General features: G+C 37.3%; 1 protein-coding gene and 1 pseudogene across 1 annotated transcript in view; both read left to right on the top strand.

Annotated features, from left to right (window-relative positions):
* Window positions 1–96: 96 nt before the first annotated feature.
* On the top strand, window positions 97–2355 carry LOC131533851 (serine/threonine-protein kinase pim-2-like; annotated as a pseudogene).
* A 1880-nt stretch (window positions 2356–4235) lies between these two features.
* The window catches only part of si:ch211-266k8.4 (USP6 N-terminal-like protein), a 46493-nt gene continuing 33499 nt past the window's right edge, over window positions 4236–17229 (top strand). Inside the window, exons 1-8 of the mRNA XM_058768055.1 lie at window positions 4236–4314; window positions 4399–4570; window positions 5565–5690; window positions 5974–6097; window positions 6327–6396; window positions 7722–7836; window positions 8023–8140; window positions 12997–13109. Of these exons, the coding sequence (XP_058624038.1) occupies window positions 5594–5690; window positions 5974–6097; window positions 6327–6396; window positions 7722–7836; window positions 8023–8140; window positions 12997–13109 (637 nt within the window). The 5' untranslated portion in view covers window positions 4236–4314; window positions 4399–4570; window positions 5565–5593. The remainder of the gene's footprint in view (window positions 4315–4398; window positions 4571–5564; window positions 5691–5973; window positions 6098–6326; window positions 6397–7721; window positions 7837–8022; window positions 8141–12996; window positions 13110–17229) is intronic.

Raw genomic sequence — 17229 nt, 5'->3', positions numbered from 1 at the left:
ATGGTTTCCACAAAATATTAATTAAGCAGTAAAAACTGTTTTTAGCATTGACAGTAATAAGAACCATTATGGTCACTGGGAGTGTTCCTGTTTGTAATGGTGTGTGGCTGCTTTACAGGAACCAGTGACCTGCAGATGATTGAATACAACATCTGGACTGAGCCTGGCTTGTCAGATGGTAAGATGGCATTCATCACAACCAAGAAGACCAGTTGTAATTCTGAATCGAACAAAATAGATTCAAGAGAAAAGGTGGGAAATGTGGCTGGAATTTTCAGGCTCAGCAAGTCCAGGAACAACTTTCACCAGAATATGAGAGAAGTGCTGATGGTAAATCAGTCAAATCTACAGCATTTTCACCTAAATATGGGTTTCCATTAATAAGGACTTTATTAGGGGAAATTAGAAAGTGTCATGAATTTCTGTACGCAAAAACCACACCATCACACATTATATCCAAATCCAATTGAAGTTGGATTAAGGCTGTGAACTGATTTTTTAAACAGATGAAACCAAGTGGACAATTGTTACCAGCAGCCAGAAAAGAAAACGGAGTTCACACAGCTCTCAGGTGTACAACCTCTATGATAGTACACCCTCAACATCCAGCAGCAACGGAGCAGAGTACCTTCAGTCCATTAGTGACGATGAGGACAGATGGTGTTGAGAAGGCATCCTCTTTGTTTTTCTTTGCAAGTGCAGGAGCAGGCTGATATGCCGTTATACCAGAGAGAAATCAAATATCCTTGTTGAGAATAAGCCTAACCCTAATCAAAAATGGCCCTAACTGAAGAAACATTTGATATTTTCCACTTTAGAGCAAAGTCTTCTGCAGGACATTAACTGTGCTGTAGCAGACAGTGGTCTTCAAGAGCCTTGTTCCAGTCAACCTGAAAATCATCAAAACATTTTGAGCCGATTGCTCGGTGAGGGAGGATTCGGCGCTGTCTATGAAGGGAAACGCTTGGAGGCCTTGAGGTATTGTGATTTTATCTTGAATATTTAGCTAGCAAATTGTTTTATCTCACTCTGTACATTTCAAGTCCTCTTGGTGTATGTTTTGTCCACTATCTAGTGCCCTTGACATGTCTAAAATTAAATTGTAACCATTTTTGTTGTTGAACAGGTGGCAAAAATTTTGCCAGGAAGATGAGGAGCATGGTTTGCATCAACATTGTAAGTAGACTACTACTGTCACAGATTTAAACTGTAAACAGTTTATCCAAGACTGGACTGTATCCATATTTAGTACAACGCTCCCATCTAAAAATCCTAAAAATGATCTTTCTTCTAGCCTGGTGATCCTGCACCTCTTCCATTAGAGGTCGGCCTGTTACTCCTGGTTAATAAGGGTCCTAAAGTTCCACAGGTCATTGAGCTGCTGGACTGGCAGGACCAGCCTGACCATCACGGTCCTGGAACATCCCTCACCTCGTGAGGATCTGCTTGATTATGTTGAGTGTTGTGGTGGCACCCTTAATGAGGATGCAGCACAGCTGGTCATGTGGCATGTGCTGTCAACGTGGAGTGTTTCACCACGACATCAAGCTGAACAACCTCTCGATCAATCCTGAAACCCTTGAAGTCAAGCTGATTGACTTTGGATGTGGGGATCTGATGAGGGAAACTGGCAATGACATCTTCTGGAGTATGTATTATTCATCAAATGTGTGGTTTAGGATTCCAGTGATGAATTAAACCATATCCAACTATTTTGAAGCTCACTTATCAAACAAAATGTCTTTCCTTCAGGCACAGCAGAGTATTTTCTCCCAAATATGACATGGAGGGCAGGTACTACGGGAAACCTGCTACCGTATGGTCACTGGGAGTTCTCCTGTTCGTAATGGTGTGTGGATGCTATCCCAAAAACAAGGACCTGCTGGAGATAGGCTGAGGCGAATGGTTTGAGCCTGGCTTGTCAGACGGTAAGATGGCATTCATCACAACAAAAAAGACCAACTGTCTATATGATTCTAAATCGTACAAAACAGAACTAAGTGAAAAGGAGGGAAAAGTAACATCTGAGCCAAGTTTAGGAATTTTCCCGGATTTTCTGACCTACAGTTTAGAACAGTCAAAGTTAAAAGTTATAACCTGACTCTCCCGTCTCTCCTCTCTCCCATCGCTCTGCTCAGATTGCTGCTATCTGATTCGGTGTCTCCTGCAGCAAGACCCAAGCTGGAGGATTGGACTGGATGAAATATTTCTCCAGTCATGGTTTAAGCCACAGAATTTGCCTGATCTTCCGTCAGCTGATGGGAATGGCCATTCCATGCCTTAGTGTCTTTTGGAGCTGGAAAGCCTTGGTAGCACCTGGACAGTCCCGAAATGCCTTGCCACCTGTCATCGTGGTCCCAGAATTACCAGTGTAGTTTTTATATATATATATATATATATATATATATATCATTACAGCATAGTAGTTTTGTGCAATGCCTTGGTAGCGTCTGGTGCCTTGGCCTGAGGTGGTTCCATAGCAGCATATTTAGGGGCCAAGCCCAGAATGGGCTGTAGCCCCTATTGAAATCGTATGTTTTCTTTATTATTATTATTATTATTAGGGCCAAGCCCAGAATGGGCTGTAGCCCCTATTGAAATCGTATGTTTTCTTTATTAGGGCCAAGCTGTATTATTATTATTATTTTAGGCCAATGGCAGTCTATGGCAGCCCTATGAAGGGAAAATAGGAAAATGATGAAAATAGGCACAGTTGTAGAGATGGCCATGACTAGTGATCTGACCAACTTTGGGGTCTCTAGAACCAACTCTATAGCGCCACCACCAGTTCAAAAATTAAACATTGAAATGGTAATAACTCACAAACCCCTAATTCTAGAAAAATGAAACTTAGTACACCTGATTAAGCTCTTCGTGCTGAACACACATTCAATAGCTTACATTAAGACTCCACCCATTACAGTAGCGGCCATTTTGAAAAGTACAGTATTCTGTCTTTTCGCTACTCCTCCTTCAAAATTGATCCAATTCTTCCCAAAATTGGCTCAGATGATCTTTGGACTGAGCCGCACAGAAATGACTGAACAGATTTTTTTTATTCATGTTTGTTCAAAAGTTATGATGTTGTGAACTTAACGAGGTCGACCCAAAATTGGTTCAGAGGCTGTATCTCGCCAAACTTTGATCAATCGAAACGAAACTTGGTACGCATCATCAACACCATGATCTGAGGGTCCATGCCAAAGTTGGGAATAGCGCCACCTATGGGTCGTGACATACCAAAATTCACATTTTCGCTTATAACTTTTGAACAGTCAGTCAGAAAAATATAATATTTATGTCTATGGATTCCTTGGGTCATGCCGATTCTGACGTTGTCTCATTTGTCATTTTCCATTAATGTACGTATCAGCCATATTGAATTAAATGAAAAACAGTTTTATTGCTACTCCTCCTTCAAAATCTGTCCAATTCTTCCCAAACTTGGCTCAGATGATCTTCGGACTGAGCTGCACAGAAATGACTGAACAGATTTTTGATATTCACTACCGTTCCCAAGAAATTCCTCTGGAAAGTTGACTGTGCCCGTGTTTGTCGCCTTTTGCTCGTAAGCTTATCATGCTAATAAGTTACAGGCTAACCAGTTACCATACTATTTAATGCGACTCTTCAGCTATCAAGTTAACCATAAGCTGCGTTACAATTAAATTAACTTTGCATATTACGCTGGTTAAAATGCTAAAGCACTATATTGGGGAGCTCATTCTCACATCTAAACCTTTCCTCTGCAGCCCAGTAAAAGTGCTTCAACTGAGTGGCGCGCTCTGCTAAGCCGCTGTTTCGTGAACCGTTGGGTCGTGGGTTTGAATCCGTGTCACACATGTCCAGACCAGCATATTTGCTGTGGCAAGAAATGATGCTGAAGTTGCTTCTTTTCCAGATGTTGTGCTTTTCAAAGTATCATCTCATCTAAGCTTATTAAATAGTACATATCTATATACAAAATCTTAATTTTGAGTTGAGTCACTTGAATTATGGAGCTTCAGAATCTGTGTAAATCAAAAGGCCATAGCTCTGAAGATTCTATACAAATTCAATGTGTAGCAAGTCACTTACGAAAATTAACTCACAAACCCCTAATTCTAGAAAAATGAAACTTAGTACACCTGATTAAGCTCTTCGTGCTGAACACATTCAATAGCTTACATTAAGACTCCACCCATTACAGTAGCGGCCATTTTGAAAAGTACAGTATTCTGTCTTTTCGCTACTCCTCCTTCAATACGTGGACGAGTTTGGAAATGCCTCCTAAATATCGACAGTCTCCGAGCTGCCAGCTCTTTTGATTATGAGGTGCAACCCCATCAATATATGTATTTTTATTACTATGCAAACTCATTTTCCCTTGTAGTAACCCGTTTTGATTGTTTACTTCAGGCATGTCAGACTGAGATCCGTAAACCTCTAGTTGATCTTGGAGTCAGTGAGTACAGTATCATCCCTACTATAGACTCTCTAGTGGATACAGAGAATGAGATCAGCAGTGGACAGGCATCAGATCTCCCCAGCGCTGACCTGACGCTCTTCAAACAGATCGCCCTCGACCTGCGTGAGTTGTGCCTTTGGATGACCACTAAAATTGCATGATATTTTCCATACATTCATTTGGACTATTTTGTTTTGCATTAATGCGAGTATTTTTATTTGAATTAATGAAAATAATGCAATAACTTTGGAATAAAAAATGTTTGAAATAATTCATGTTTAATAATGTTTTATGAGTCTTTTATGTTTATTAAGGCTGCATTTATTTGATAAAAATACAGTTAAAACGGTAGTATTGTGAATTATTATTAACATTTAAAATAACTGTTTTCTATTTTAATAAGTGTAATTTATTCCTCTGATGGCAAAGCTGAATTTTCAGCATCCATTATCCTGCTATCATTGTCACATATAATCATTATAAAATGCTCATTTAGTGTTTTTAATAAATACTCAGTTATTAATAATTGGTCTTGTTATTTTTGCTTATTACCAATTTTTTTTTTTTTTTTAGAATTTTTGTTGAAGAGAAGGTACAAAAGTAATATATATATTTCTGTATATGTATATATGCTGTACATTTTGGCAAGTAATTTATAAAATGTTAATTAAAATGCATGTGTATATTTTTAAGTTAATTTTTTTTCTTTCTGCTAAAAACTGTGGTTGACTGCCTCATTTTTGAAAGAATGGGACTTTCAAGTGAAAGCAGTAATTTGGCTCAGATGGCAGTGTTTTTGTTTGAATTTGGCCAGTATTCTGAAAACCACATGGGGGCGCTGCATAAACACTTTCCCTCTATTCTTGCACATGTACTGTAGGTTAATGCATTTGGCCTAAATTTTAACCCAAAGTGCACCAATGCACTGGGAATCAAATATATATCCTTGGTGTTGCTGGAACCATCTTATGAGCTACAAAAGCCTGAAATACTTCTTACTTAAAAACTACTTCACGTTAGTTTTACCAACCTTTTTTTGACTTTTTATGTGATCTTTCTAGAACTTTTTGTATATAGAGTTTAAAATGTTTTGATAGTTCCATATTTGTCTATATAGGAAGGTCATTTCCGACCCATCGCACTCTAATGGGGGACCGTCCAGAGGCTATTGAGGGCCAGGCCAAACTTTTCCGAGTTCTTACCGCATTTGCCCGATACAATCCCCAGATTGGATACGTACAAGGTAATGAACTGCCTTTACTTCCACAAATGAGGTCACTGGCATTACTGAAATCTTCTTGAACTTTGCGCCTGTGCTTTTAATGGTTCTGTCACACATTTTTAACCTCAGTATATACTGAGGTTTGGTCTGAAGAGGGCACTCAAGTGCTATCTTCTTGCTATTGCATGTCATGGCCATAATTTTGTTTGCGTTTTTTTTCTGTGGAGCTAATTTAGTTAGTTTGCCCTTGACATTCAGGTCATAATGGGAGTATGTGTTGCCTCAAGGTTTGTTTTGTGCTCAGGGATGTCCTATATAGCTGCTGTGCTCCTGATGATCCTGTCTGAGGAGGAGGCTTTCTGGGCTCTGGTTGCTCTGTTAGAGAAGCCCAAGTATCTCTCAGAGCTCTTTGATTCTTCCCTGAAGAAGTAAGACCTTCAGCTGCACATAAGATGCATAAATAAACTTATTTTACAAAGGTTTACTCAAGTTACACTAAAAACATCTGTTGACAGAGCTGTTGGAAGATTTTGGATATATAACACGCATCAGTCAAGTTAATGTTTTTTGCAGATGCCAGTAATTGAAAATAGGCTACATACTGTTTGGTTAGTCAACCATTTAAAAATCTATTTTAATCATTTATTTTATTTTTAGGATTCAGCATCATGCTTTGGTTTTTCATCAGCTCCTGAAGCACAGGAAACCTCTGCTCTTCCAGCACTTGGTGAGAATTATGGTGTACTTTTTTTTTTTTTTATTATTTATTTTTATTTTTTTTCAATTAAAAAAAATTGCTCAATAAAAATTTTAATTACATATTATTTTTCTGCCTATGAAATGCAGATGAAATTAAGCCCTGAAACTTGCCTCTGTCAAATCTTTTTATATATATGTACATTTATATTGAGAGCCGAGTAGTATCTGACATGAAATATTTACTTGAAATATCTCTGAGGAAGTAAATATTTCAATAATTTAACAACACATTTGCATGTTTACAGTTCAATGTCATTTGATGGTCACAAATATCTTTATATGTAAACAACTAAAATATTTCAATTTTTAGCTTTCAAGTTTTTAAATAATTTATTTGACATTTTTATGATTTATTTAATGCTTTTTTTATCAACTCACAAACCCACTGCGGTTTGTACATTAAGCCCAGTTTGGGAAACTCTGGTGTGTTTAATGCATTTTATGATGTTGTTATAAAAAAATGTGAATATTTTTCAAATATGTTATTTTCAGTACAGTATTTTTAATGGTAAGTTCAAAACAAGTTTGTTAAAGAATAATCTAAAAGTAGTCAGAAAACAATACCTAAAATGAGTAACCTAGATTACGTTATTAACTACATTTTTCGTAATGTAATCTGTTATCAGGAATTGACTACAATTTGTAAGTAATCTACCCAGATATATATCAATTAAATATCCTTTTTTGCTAAAAACAGGCGCATGCTGCAATACACACAATGGGTAAAATGTCTCAGTCCTCTAGAGTTTATGCAGATCATAGCCTTTCTCTTGAGAAGCCTCTCACATTTAACACCCCTTGTAGATTTGTCACCATCTTATAGACCTTTTCCTGAGGGCTTTCAAATGAGCTCTTCTGTTTTTTTATAGTGGTGGCTGTCCACCCCCTCAGAGCATTTGTGCAGCTTGGTGAACTCTTAAGGGATTTCCTTCTCGTTGTGTGTTGACGCAGCGCAGCTGTCTGAAAAGCTGAGCTATTAGACCACAGCACTGGATCACAAAAGATGATGCTGTTAACTTACAAAGAGGGCAAAGTGCAGCGACATACCTAAAACATAAATAAAAATCTTTCATTTAATCGCAATCGTGATGTAAAAAACCTAAATGACTTTCTTTCTAGTGTGGAACACAAAAATGAAGAACTTTATCAAAATGTGCCAATCGCTCTTTTTCATTAAATTAGAGTGTGAGACCGGAGCTTTCAAGCTTAAAATATTTATTTATTTATTTGTTTGTGAGAAATATGTCCTGTTTGTAGATGTTGACAGGAGTGTGTTGTCTCCTCTGCTGGTAGGAGACTCTTGGGGTGTCTTCTCTACATTTCATCATGCAGTGGTTTCTCACTCTCTTCACCTCGCTGCCGTGCTGGGACTCAGTATTGGCCATTTGGGATCTTATCATGCTGCATGGTATTACACCCCTTTATCCTTTTGTCCTAGAATAATAACACCTCAAGTGTCAAGCTGGCATGTTTGCTTATTAGAGGTGAAATGTGTTATTTATGCGCCTTAAGCATCACTAAACCGAAGAGAAAATGATTGTTTTCAAACAGGTTTCTTGAATCTGATTTGATCAGTTTTTTATGTTCTTTACAGGTCTGCAGGCTGTATTTCGCACCGGCCTCACCATCATCCTGCTGCTCGAGTCTCGTATCATGAACATGACCGAGGAGACCACAGTACTACCAATTCTGCTGCGAGTGCCTGTGGACGTGTGAGTGCACTGATATAACAATTTATTTCAATTAAAAAAATAAATGACTAAATAAGGAAAAAAAAAAAAAAAAGATATAGTGGTGGCCAAAATTATTAGAACACTTGGCATATTTAAGAGGTTTTTGTTGAATTGTCCATTACAATACCCATTAAACCATAGAATAGAGCCATCATAAGGAGATTTAGGTCATTTTCCTTCCAAAAAAACAAGCTAGGCCTGTTTCACTGTCAATGTCACACAATCATGTTCCTTCACACAGAAGAAGCCAAATTACTTGTGTAAGCATTGTTAGGTATGATCGTGGTTAAACTGATGGTGATGCAAGAGTTTTAGTACACAGCTGTACACAGATTCTTTTGAATGCACAAGGCCTATCCTCATTAAGTGATCGGTAACATCAAGGTTTTGTCAGGCCATACCACCAATTGGTATAAATGCAAAGCCTCTAGAAGTAGTCTTGAAGCACATGTTGCTCTTTGAATACGGCTAAGGTGAAGAAAGAGCTATCAAGTGAGCAACGGGTTTGAATAAAGGCCCTTTTTGATGCTGGCTGGAGTTACCGCTACATAGCCAAGGACGTGAGATGCAGTCCAAGCACTGTAAAGTACACGTTAGACCGCCATGATGCCACCAATTCACACCAGAACCGAAAGGGGAGAGGTAGAAAAAAGAAACTTTCAGACAGACATGTGAAGCATCTCAAAATTCTCAGTCTTAAGGACCGAAGAAAGCCCTCACGAGAACTGTGTGACGAGATCAACACCACAATGACTAATGGTCAACGGTGTCTTCAAGAACTGTGAATTGGAAACTTGGAGAAGAAGGACTTGTTGGCAGAATAGCAGCAAAGAAACGATTACTTAATGAAAAATAGAGTGAAATGTTAGAAAGTAAACTGGACAGATCTATTGTACATTCAAAGGAAAGCCTATAGATTGAGTTGAAGAAGACATGGGATAACATTAGTGTTGAAGTTCTCAGGAAATATATTGACACTATGCCAGAGAGATGTGCTGCTGTAATTGCTGCAAAAGGTGTAAAAACCAGTTAAACGTTAAACGTGGATAAAAACTGTACGACTCACTTCATCTGATATTTATTGTGCTCCGAGCAACTGTCTGCATGTTTCATGAACATTATGAAATGAAATCATTTTTTGGTGGCAAAAATAGGTCAATATTTTCAGGTCTGTCCAGGTGTTCTAATAATTTTGGCCACCACTGTGTATATATAAGAGATTTATTATATCACTGTTGTTTTTAAAGATTAACTTTGAGCATTAAATTCTGGCAAAATAGAAGATAGGAACATGAACGATTAAATATCCAGCATCAACCAATAGCAATAAATTCAAAAATCTCTAATACTGGCTGATAACTAATATGGTAGTATTAATTTAAATAAAATTAAATAAATGTGTTTTCCTTAAAGGGATGATTCACCCAAAAATGAAAATTTGATGTTTATCTGCTTACCCCCAGGGCATCCAAGATGTAGGTGACTTTGTTTCTTCAGTAGAACACAAACAAAGATTTTTAACTCAAACCGTTGCAGTCTGACAGTCATATAATTGCAGTCAATGGGACCCACGGCTTTGAGAGTCAAAAAAAAACATACACCGACAAAACCAAATTAAACCCTGCGGTGCATGATGATACATTGCGGTCTTAAGACACGAAACAATCAGTCCGTGCAAGAAACTGAACAATATTTATATCATTTTTTACCTCCGCAATGTCCAACTGTCCTGAGCGCATGCGCGGAAGCGATTGAAACAATGCGATTGAAACAATTAGACGCGCATGCGTCTACTATGCCAGAGCACGTTGACGCATCATGCGCCGGATGTTGTGAACGCAACGCGCTCAGGACAGTTGGACATTGCGGTGGATCAGAGGTAAAAAATGATATAAATACTGTTCAGTTTCTTGCACAGACCGATTGTTTTGTATCTTAAGACCTCAATGTATCGTCACGAGCCGCAGGGTTTAATTTGGTTTTGTCTGTGTATGTTTTTTTTGACCCTCAAAGCCGTGGGTGCCATTGACTGCCATTATATGACTGACAGACTGCAACGGTTTGAGTTAAAAATCTCAGTTTGTGTTCTACTGAAGAAACAGTCATCTACATCTTGGATGCTCTGGGGGTAAGCAGATAAACATCAAATTTTCATTTTTGGGTGAACTATACCTTTAAAGGATTTTCTCCCTTAATTATTAGCTGTATTGAGAGATATTAATAATTGGGATGAATTTCAAATTTGACTTATAACGATATTACCAATAATTATTTTATTCTGTAAAAATAAAAAGCTCCAATAATGATGACCAATATTTTAAATGTATTGATTATTTCATTTAATTTTATTTCTTAATTAGTCTTTACTCTAAATTGCACTACATCTAGAATTTTGCATGTTTAAATCTAGCAACAAAATAGTATGCACAGTATGAAAATTAATAATGAGTTAAAACTTTTAAAACATATGCAAGTAAAACAAATAAATAAGCCCCAATATGATCTGGTTTTAAAACTCATATTATACAAATATTTTAACTGCGATTTTTCTTTTGCCAGTATGGTCAAGTGAAGCCAAGCAGATTCATTATAATGTTTCTTCTACTGTTGTGAGGATGAGAGAGACCAGACCTGGTCTAGCAGTTCAAGGAATTATATATTACATTTATAAAAAGAAACACTTGTTTAGTGTGGAAATGAAAAAAAGATAAAATTAGGTTTCATGATGACGTAAACTTCAGACAGAAATCAGTGGCTCTCATTTCATAGAGGATATGTTGATTTGATGATGTTATAGTCGCCATGGCGATGTGGCCATGAGTACCGCTTTCATTAGTATAGCAGAACTCAAAGACACATGAAGCCAGGCCATATTGTTAAGCTGTTAAATTGTTTCTATGGTTGCTGTTTATTCAGTAGTGTGTCATGCCAATCCAAAGAATCCTTTGCCATCTGATCTGGAATTCTTTTATATGCATGTGTGCAAATAAAACTCACCTTTCTGAATAGATCTTCGATTAACATTTAAAAATGTGTTTATTTGTTGTGGCTTGGTGAAAAAACATCCATGCATTTTGTCAGCCACTTTACAGGATTATAAGGGCAAACGAAGCCATTTGCCAGTTTCAAAGGGGATATTTGGCATTGACATGCAGATGGCAGTCAGCACAAAGCTCCTACACATCAGGGAATGGGTTCACGTTGCTCGCCTGGCACGACGGCAATGCCGACAAGGTCAAGCCTAAATGCTCCCCTCTGATTCAGAGTATCAGAGTTTTGCTAGGCAGAGAACTGAGCCGTCTGAGAACGAAGCAGTCGCCTCGCTTAGGAGGCCAAAGAAGGAAACGGAAAGAAGAAAGAGGTGAAAAGAGAAGAAACAAGTAGGTTTGCCTCAAAAAGAAAGGTGGTTCAAACCAGTCTCCCGAGTTCCCATTCTGGGAAAACCAGCTCGGTTGGCCTGAAGCTGGTTTTAACACTCCCCCCCCCCAGCTGTGATGACTAATTTCTACAGCTCATGTTATGTAATTAATAAATTAGGGCGATTAGGTTGGCATCACTGCTAGCTGGCTCTTTGGTCTCCACAGTGATGCGGCTGTCTGTCACCCGTCACCGGAGACTGTGAACAGCGTCAGGTCTTCATAAAAGGGACTGGGGTGTCCTTGCACTCTTTTACAATCCTGGCCTCCTCCTCCCATTCAGTCCTGTTGACGTGTTGCCCACTGCAAAGTCTTGACAGATCGTTTGTGTGCCACTTTTTCCCTGACAAGGCCACTTCAGAGCTTATGTAACTCACTGTGACATTAATCGCAGGCAGACGAGGTTTATTTCTGCTAGGAGGGCTGCTTTCACAGGGATAACATTTGTTTTTAATAGCAAGGGAAAGAAAAGTTTTTTTTTTTTTTTTAATCTTAGATGTTTTAATTTCTCGTGTGCTGTCTTCTGTTTGTGTCTAAATTGTATTGAACTGTCAGATTTAGAAAAGTTGTAAATGTAGATGATAGATAAACCTTTTTTAATCTACCATAATCTTTTATCAACATTTGAAACAAACTTTCTGTTTGATGACGTCACCTAGGCCAGAGGTTTTCAAACTTTATGGTGCATATTTGTATATCTGTATATTGTATATAGTATATAGATATTTGTGTGTGTGTATGTGTGTGTGTGTGTATATATATATATATATAAAATAATTTTTTTTTTTTTTTTATAAAATAATATTTTAACCTAAATTAAACAAGTGAATTATTAATATTACTGTCAAAATATTATCTGGAGAGTTTTTACCTTGTATACATAATTATACACACACACACACACAATATTTTAGTATTCATGTCTTTAAAAAGTATTGATGTTATTTGTAATATTAATTTAAATATAATATACATATTTATAATCAAAAATATCTATTTATGTATAAACATTTACTTTTAAATTTTGTACATAAATATATAATATACATATTTATGTGTATATTTATGCATGAGTATTTCCAGTTTACTAAAACATTGTGTGTGTGTATTTAAATATTATGAATATGTATTACAAATAATATTCTTTAAGTATTTATAATAAACTTGTCGTGATAAACTTATCAAGACAACAAAATTTAAAATGAAATATTTCACAAATTAAATATTTGACTTTCAAATTGTAACTGTATTAAAGCTAATTGTTCTTTATTGAACAATTGTGGTTTCCTGTGGCTTCCCGAAACCCAGTATGAAAACTTCTGTTGGTTAATATTAGGATTTTTGTCCTAACAATCTTGAGGAAAATGTAAAAAGTCATTATCTTAGTTTGACTGTGTTGTGGTGTTCATGTGTGTCCAGCTCCCAGCATCGTGTCCTGATCCCGGCCCTCTGGAACACGGACGTTCAGGAGTGGGAAATCAACTGCATGAACCACCTGGTCTTGGAGGAGGTCGGTGGCGGTCAGGATGAAGGTAAACACATACCCACAATCCCACCATTAAACATCCGAGCACGCAAGGGCAGCTTACAACATTCAGTCGATTACAACAATGAATACGCTTGTTCTCCCATCCAAACATGCGCAGACATTCCAGTCCCTCTTACATAAGACCTCCTCCTTTGTCCGAGTTGTTTGTTTAGTGTACTGTACATATGAGCCCACCTTCAGTACAGTATGTTGTCCCATGTGCCTCAGCAGTCTACTGTGCTGTAAGCAAGATGCTGAGTTCAGGAATAAGGGTCAAGTGTAATGGGCTGACAGAGACATTAGATAGGGACAGCCTGGTGACTCAATCTCTTCGGTCATCAGCGTCTGTTAGGGGACCAATAACAGGGATGCTTTTCACTGGATGAGCCAGTAAGTGCTGGCTTTTAGGGAACAAAATGTCAGCTGCATCTCATGTTAGACCCAGGGGAAGATGCCATGCCTGGGTGTACAAAGCGCACTCTTAAGTGTGCTCAGGCTGGATGCTATCTTTGTGTTCAGTAACAACAGGCTCAAGCGAACAGACCTTGTGTCCTAATGCAGGTTTCATTGTTTTCACACAATAATGGTTCATGAAGTATTAAACTTATTTATATACATCAAGTTAATTATATAAGTTTACCATGTCTCATTGCTCTACCCAGTATTGGAGTACTGTTTAGTCTATAAACTTGAATAGAAAATCTAAGATGCTTCAAGAGACCTACCTGCAAAGCTACCTGAAAAACTATGTGCAAGTGCACGTAGAGCAAAAGCTGCTTTAAACGCAAAGGATGCTCACACCAAATGTTGATTTCATTTAGTTAATAGAAGTTAATTGATAAAGAAAATCTATTTATGACATTATTTTTGACTGCATCCTCATTTTACAGTGCCTAAAACTTTTAACAGTACTGTAGCTTTGCAGGTAGGTTTCTTGAAGCATCTTGGAGACGTTGCCACAGTTCTTCTGGATTTAGTCTGTCTCAGTTTGTTCTGTTTCTTCATGTCATTCCAGACAGACTGATGATGATCAGATCTCTGTGTGGAGCACTGGCTGTTGTCTTGTGCAAAAAAAAAAAACCCTCACTGGATTATTACAATTAATGGCAAAATGAATGTTGGGAAATGTAAACTGATATGTCCTACTGACACACTACAGCAAAAGAAAACCATTTTTTAGCTGGTGAAAATACTAATGTTCTAATAATAATGTGTGTGTATATATATATATATATATATATATATATATATATATGTATATATGTATATGTGTGTATGTATTTAATAATTTATATATATTTTAATTTATTTTTATGTATTTATTAGATATATATTTATTTAGTTAAATAGTTATAATAATTAAATATATGTAATCTTTAAAATAATTTTATATAATTTTTATTTAATTTTATATAATTTAATATTTATTTTTTTATTAGATGTATGTGTATTTATTTTTATTCATTCGTTTACTACACTTTCTTTTAGCTTTTTATATCTTATTTTGATCTTTCACTTTTGCTGTTTGATTCTTGAAATATCAGGTACTTTTAACCTTTTACTTAAGTGTTTATCTCATAGTCCCTTTCATGAATTCACATTCCACCTTATGACAAATGCTTTCATTTTCTCATCTAATCACTCTTACATAACTATTTACCCCAACTAAAATCACCACACTTGCCACTGTCTGCACACTCTCTATTCCCAATGAAAAAACCTCCATATTCTCTTGTTGTCCACCCACACTGGGATCATCAGGTTTCTCACTTGTTGCCATAAGCTCATTTACAACTTCTGATTTATTTAAGTTCCTCTGGTGATTTACAGTAGTGTTAACGCAGGTTTGACAGAATCCCATTCGACGGGTACTTCTCTGTCTGGCAGCCGTGACTCATCTGCTTTTAACGACAGAGAGATTCCCTGAGGGTGGCTGTGCGTGCTGGAGCTGTTTTTTGGGGGGCCCTGGTGTAATTGAAAGGCCCAGCAGTGATTTCTACAGTATGAATCTGTCATTCAAAGCTCTGTGAGTCATTGTGAGTCATCCGGGGGGCCGTCAGCCCTCTCTGTCCACCTTTTAACAAGGTAATGAGAACTGACTCATAGAGGCTTCACTCACTGCACCTGAGCTTCCATGGAAGGTCTATTTGGGAAACATCTGGATGTCAGGAAACCACAGAACGACCACAGCTGACTTACTGTTGACTGAATAGTTTTTTAGTGGTCTGTGTCTTTAAATAGATTGTATGTTTATTAGGTTTTTAGCACACCTGTCCGTGACTTCATACCTGCCTGAAGGTATTTTGACGTTTGCTTTAAGTAACAAAAAGCATGAGTTCACTGATCTGATTTCCTCTCTCCCTGTATTCTGTTATGAAGCTACATCATGGTAAAATTACAGTGTCCTTACTACCTTTCTGGGCCTTGAACGTGTCAGATGCGTTGATGTCTATGCAGGGTCAGAAAGCTCTCAGATTTCTTCAGAAATATCTTAATTTGTGTTCCAAAGATGAATTAATCTTACAGGGAAATTAATGACAGAATTTTTATTTTTGGGTGAACTATCACTTTAAGTCTGTATCCCCGTTTGAAAGTCAAGCTTTATAGCTTACAAGAGCAAGTTAATTTGTTGTGAATATTGCGGCATAGACATCACTGATGATTGCTGTATAGGCTCCCATGGGGCTGTGCAGTACAGAAAGGTGTTTGTTGCCCTGAGAGCAGGATTGTATTTTGCTTGAGAGTGTGTTGGCAGAATCCTGAGGTGTGCTGCTATCTCAGCGCTGTGGTGCATCGCTGTGATTTCCCAGCCATCTGTGATGCAGTGACTCAGCTGCTTTCTGCAGGTGTAATTAAATTCAAGATGTAAAATATTTATGTAATAATTACTACAATTTTACATTTTATGTATGCAATCATATACACTTACCGTGTGTTAAAAAGTTTGGGGCAAGTAAGTTGGCCTTTTTTTTCTGGAAAAGCAATTAATCCATTTTTATTCAGCACACATTAAATTGATCAAAAGTAACAGTATGAAAAATAAATGAGCAGCAAATCAGCATATTAGAGTGATTTCTGAAGGATCATGTGACACTGATGACTGGAGTAATGATGCTGCAAAATTTGCTTTGTCATCACAGGAGTAAAATACATTTTAAAATATATTCAAATAGAAAATAATTTTAAATTAATATTTTCTTTTTCATCAACTAAATGTAGCCTTGGTAAGCATAAAAGACTTCTTTAAAAAATATTTAAAAAAATCTTACTGACCCAAAACTTTTGAATGGTAGTGCATGTATTTTTTATTTAAAGGGTTAGTTCTCCAAAAAATGAAAATTCTGTCATTAATTACTCACCTTCATGTCATTCCAATCATGTAAGACGCATAGAAGACAGATATTTTTGATGAAATCCGAGAGCTTTCTGATCCTGTATAGGCAGCAACGCAACTGACACGTTCAAGACCCAGAAAGGTAGTAAGGACATCGTTAAAATAGTCAATGTGACATCAGTGTTTCAACCTTAATTTTTTTCAAGCTTCGAGAATACATTTTGTGTGCAAAGAAAACTAAAATAACGACTCTTTTTATAATCACTTTCAATTCAAACTTGTTGAACCTGGAATAATTGCATTGCCAACAAGTATGCAATACCATAAAAGACCTAAGTGGGACCCCTGATGGTGACTCTGGCCTTTGGGATGGTACAGTGCTGACTGAAGAATAATAAAACGGCTATCAAAACCGTTTATATTGTATTTTAGCTGTGAATCTGCTTCTCTGGTCACCTTGAGCAGGGCTCTGTGCCTGAGCAAACACAATAGTCAGCCATTTTGCCTCTAATCCTGTAAAATGAGCTGATTAAGTCAGCCCTTCATTGCGTTTGACTGTTCTGTCCCCGAGCATGTTCTGCTGAAGGCTAATATTTTCTGTAACCCGAGTGCTCCCGCCGGACCGGCTTAATCAAATAACCGCCCAGCACTTGTTCAGAAGATGTGAAACAGACAAAGACCAACACAAGCCATTCCATTCTGGGCAGCACACAGTTGATGAGCGTGAAGAGATGGCTTCATTACATTTAGTCAAAAGACTGCAGCGCAGCTTAAGGCCCGGCTTAAGCAG

Source organism: Onychostoma macrolepis, chromosome 25, assembly GCF_012432095.1.
Source record: "Onychostoma macrolepis isolate SWU-2019 chromosome 25, ASM1243209v1, whole genome shotgun sequence".
In the NCBI taxonomy this organism is placed as follows: domain Eukaryota; kingdom Metazoa; phylum Chordata; class Actinopteri; order Cypriniformes; family Cyprinidae; genus Onychostoma; species Onychostoma macrolepis.
Note: the sequence above shows the minus strand (reverse complement) of the source record. Positions and strands in the feature narration are given on the sequence as shown.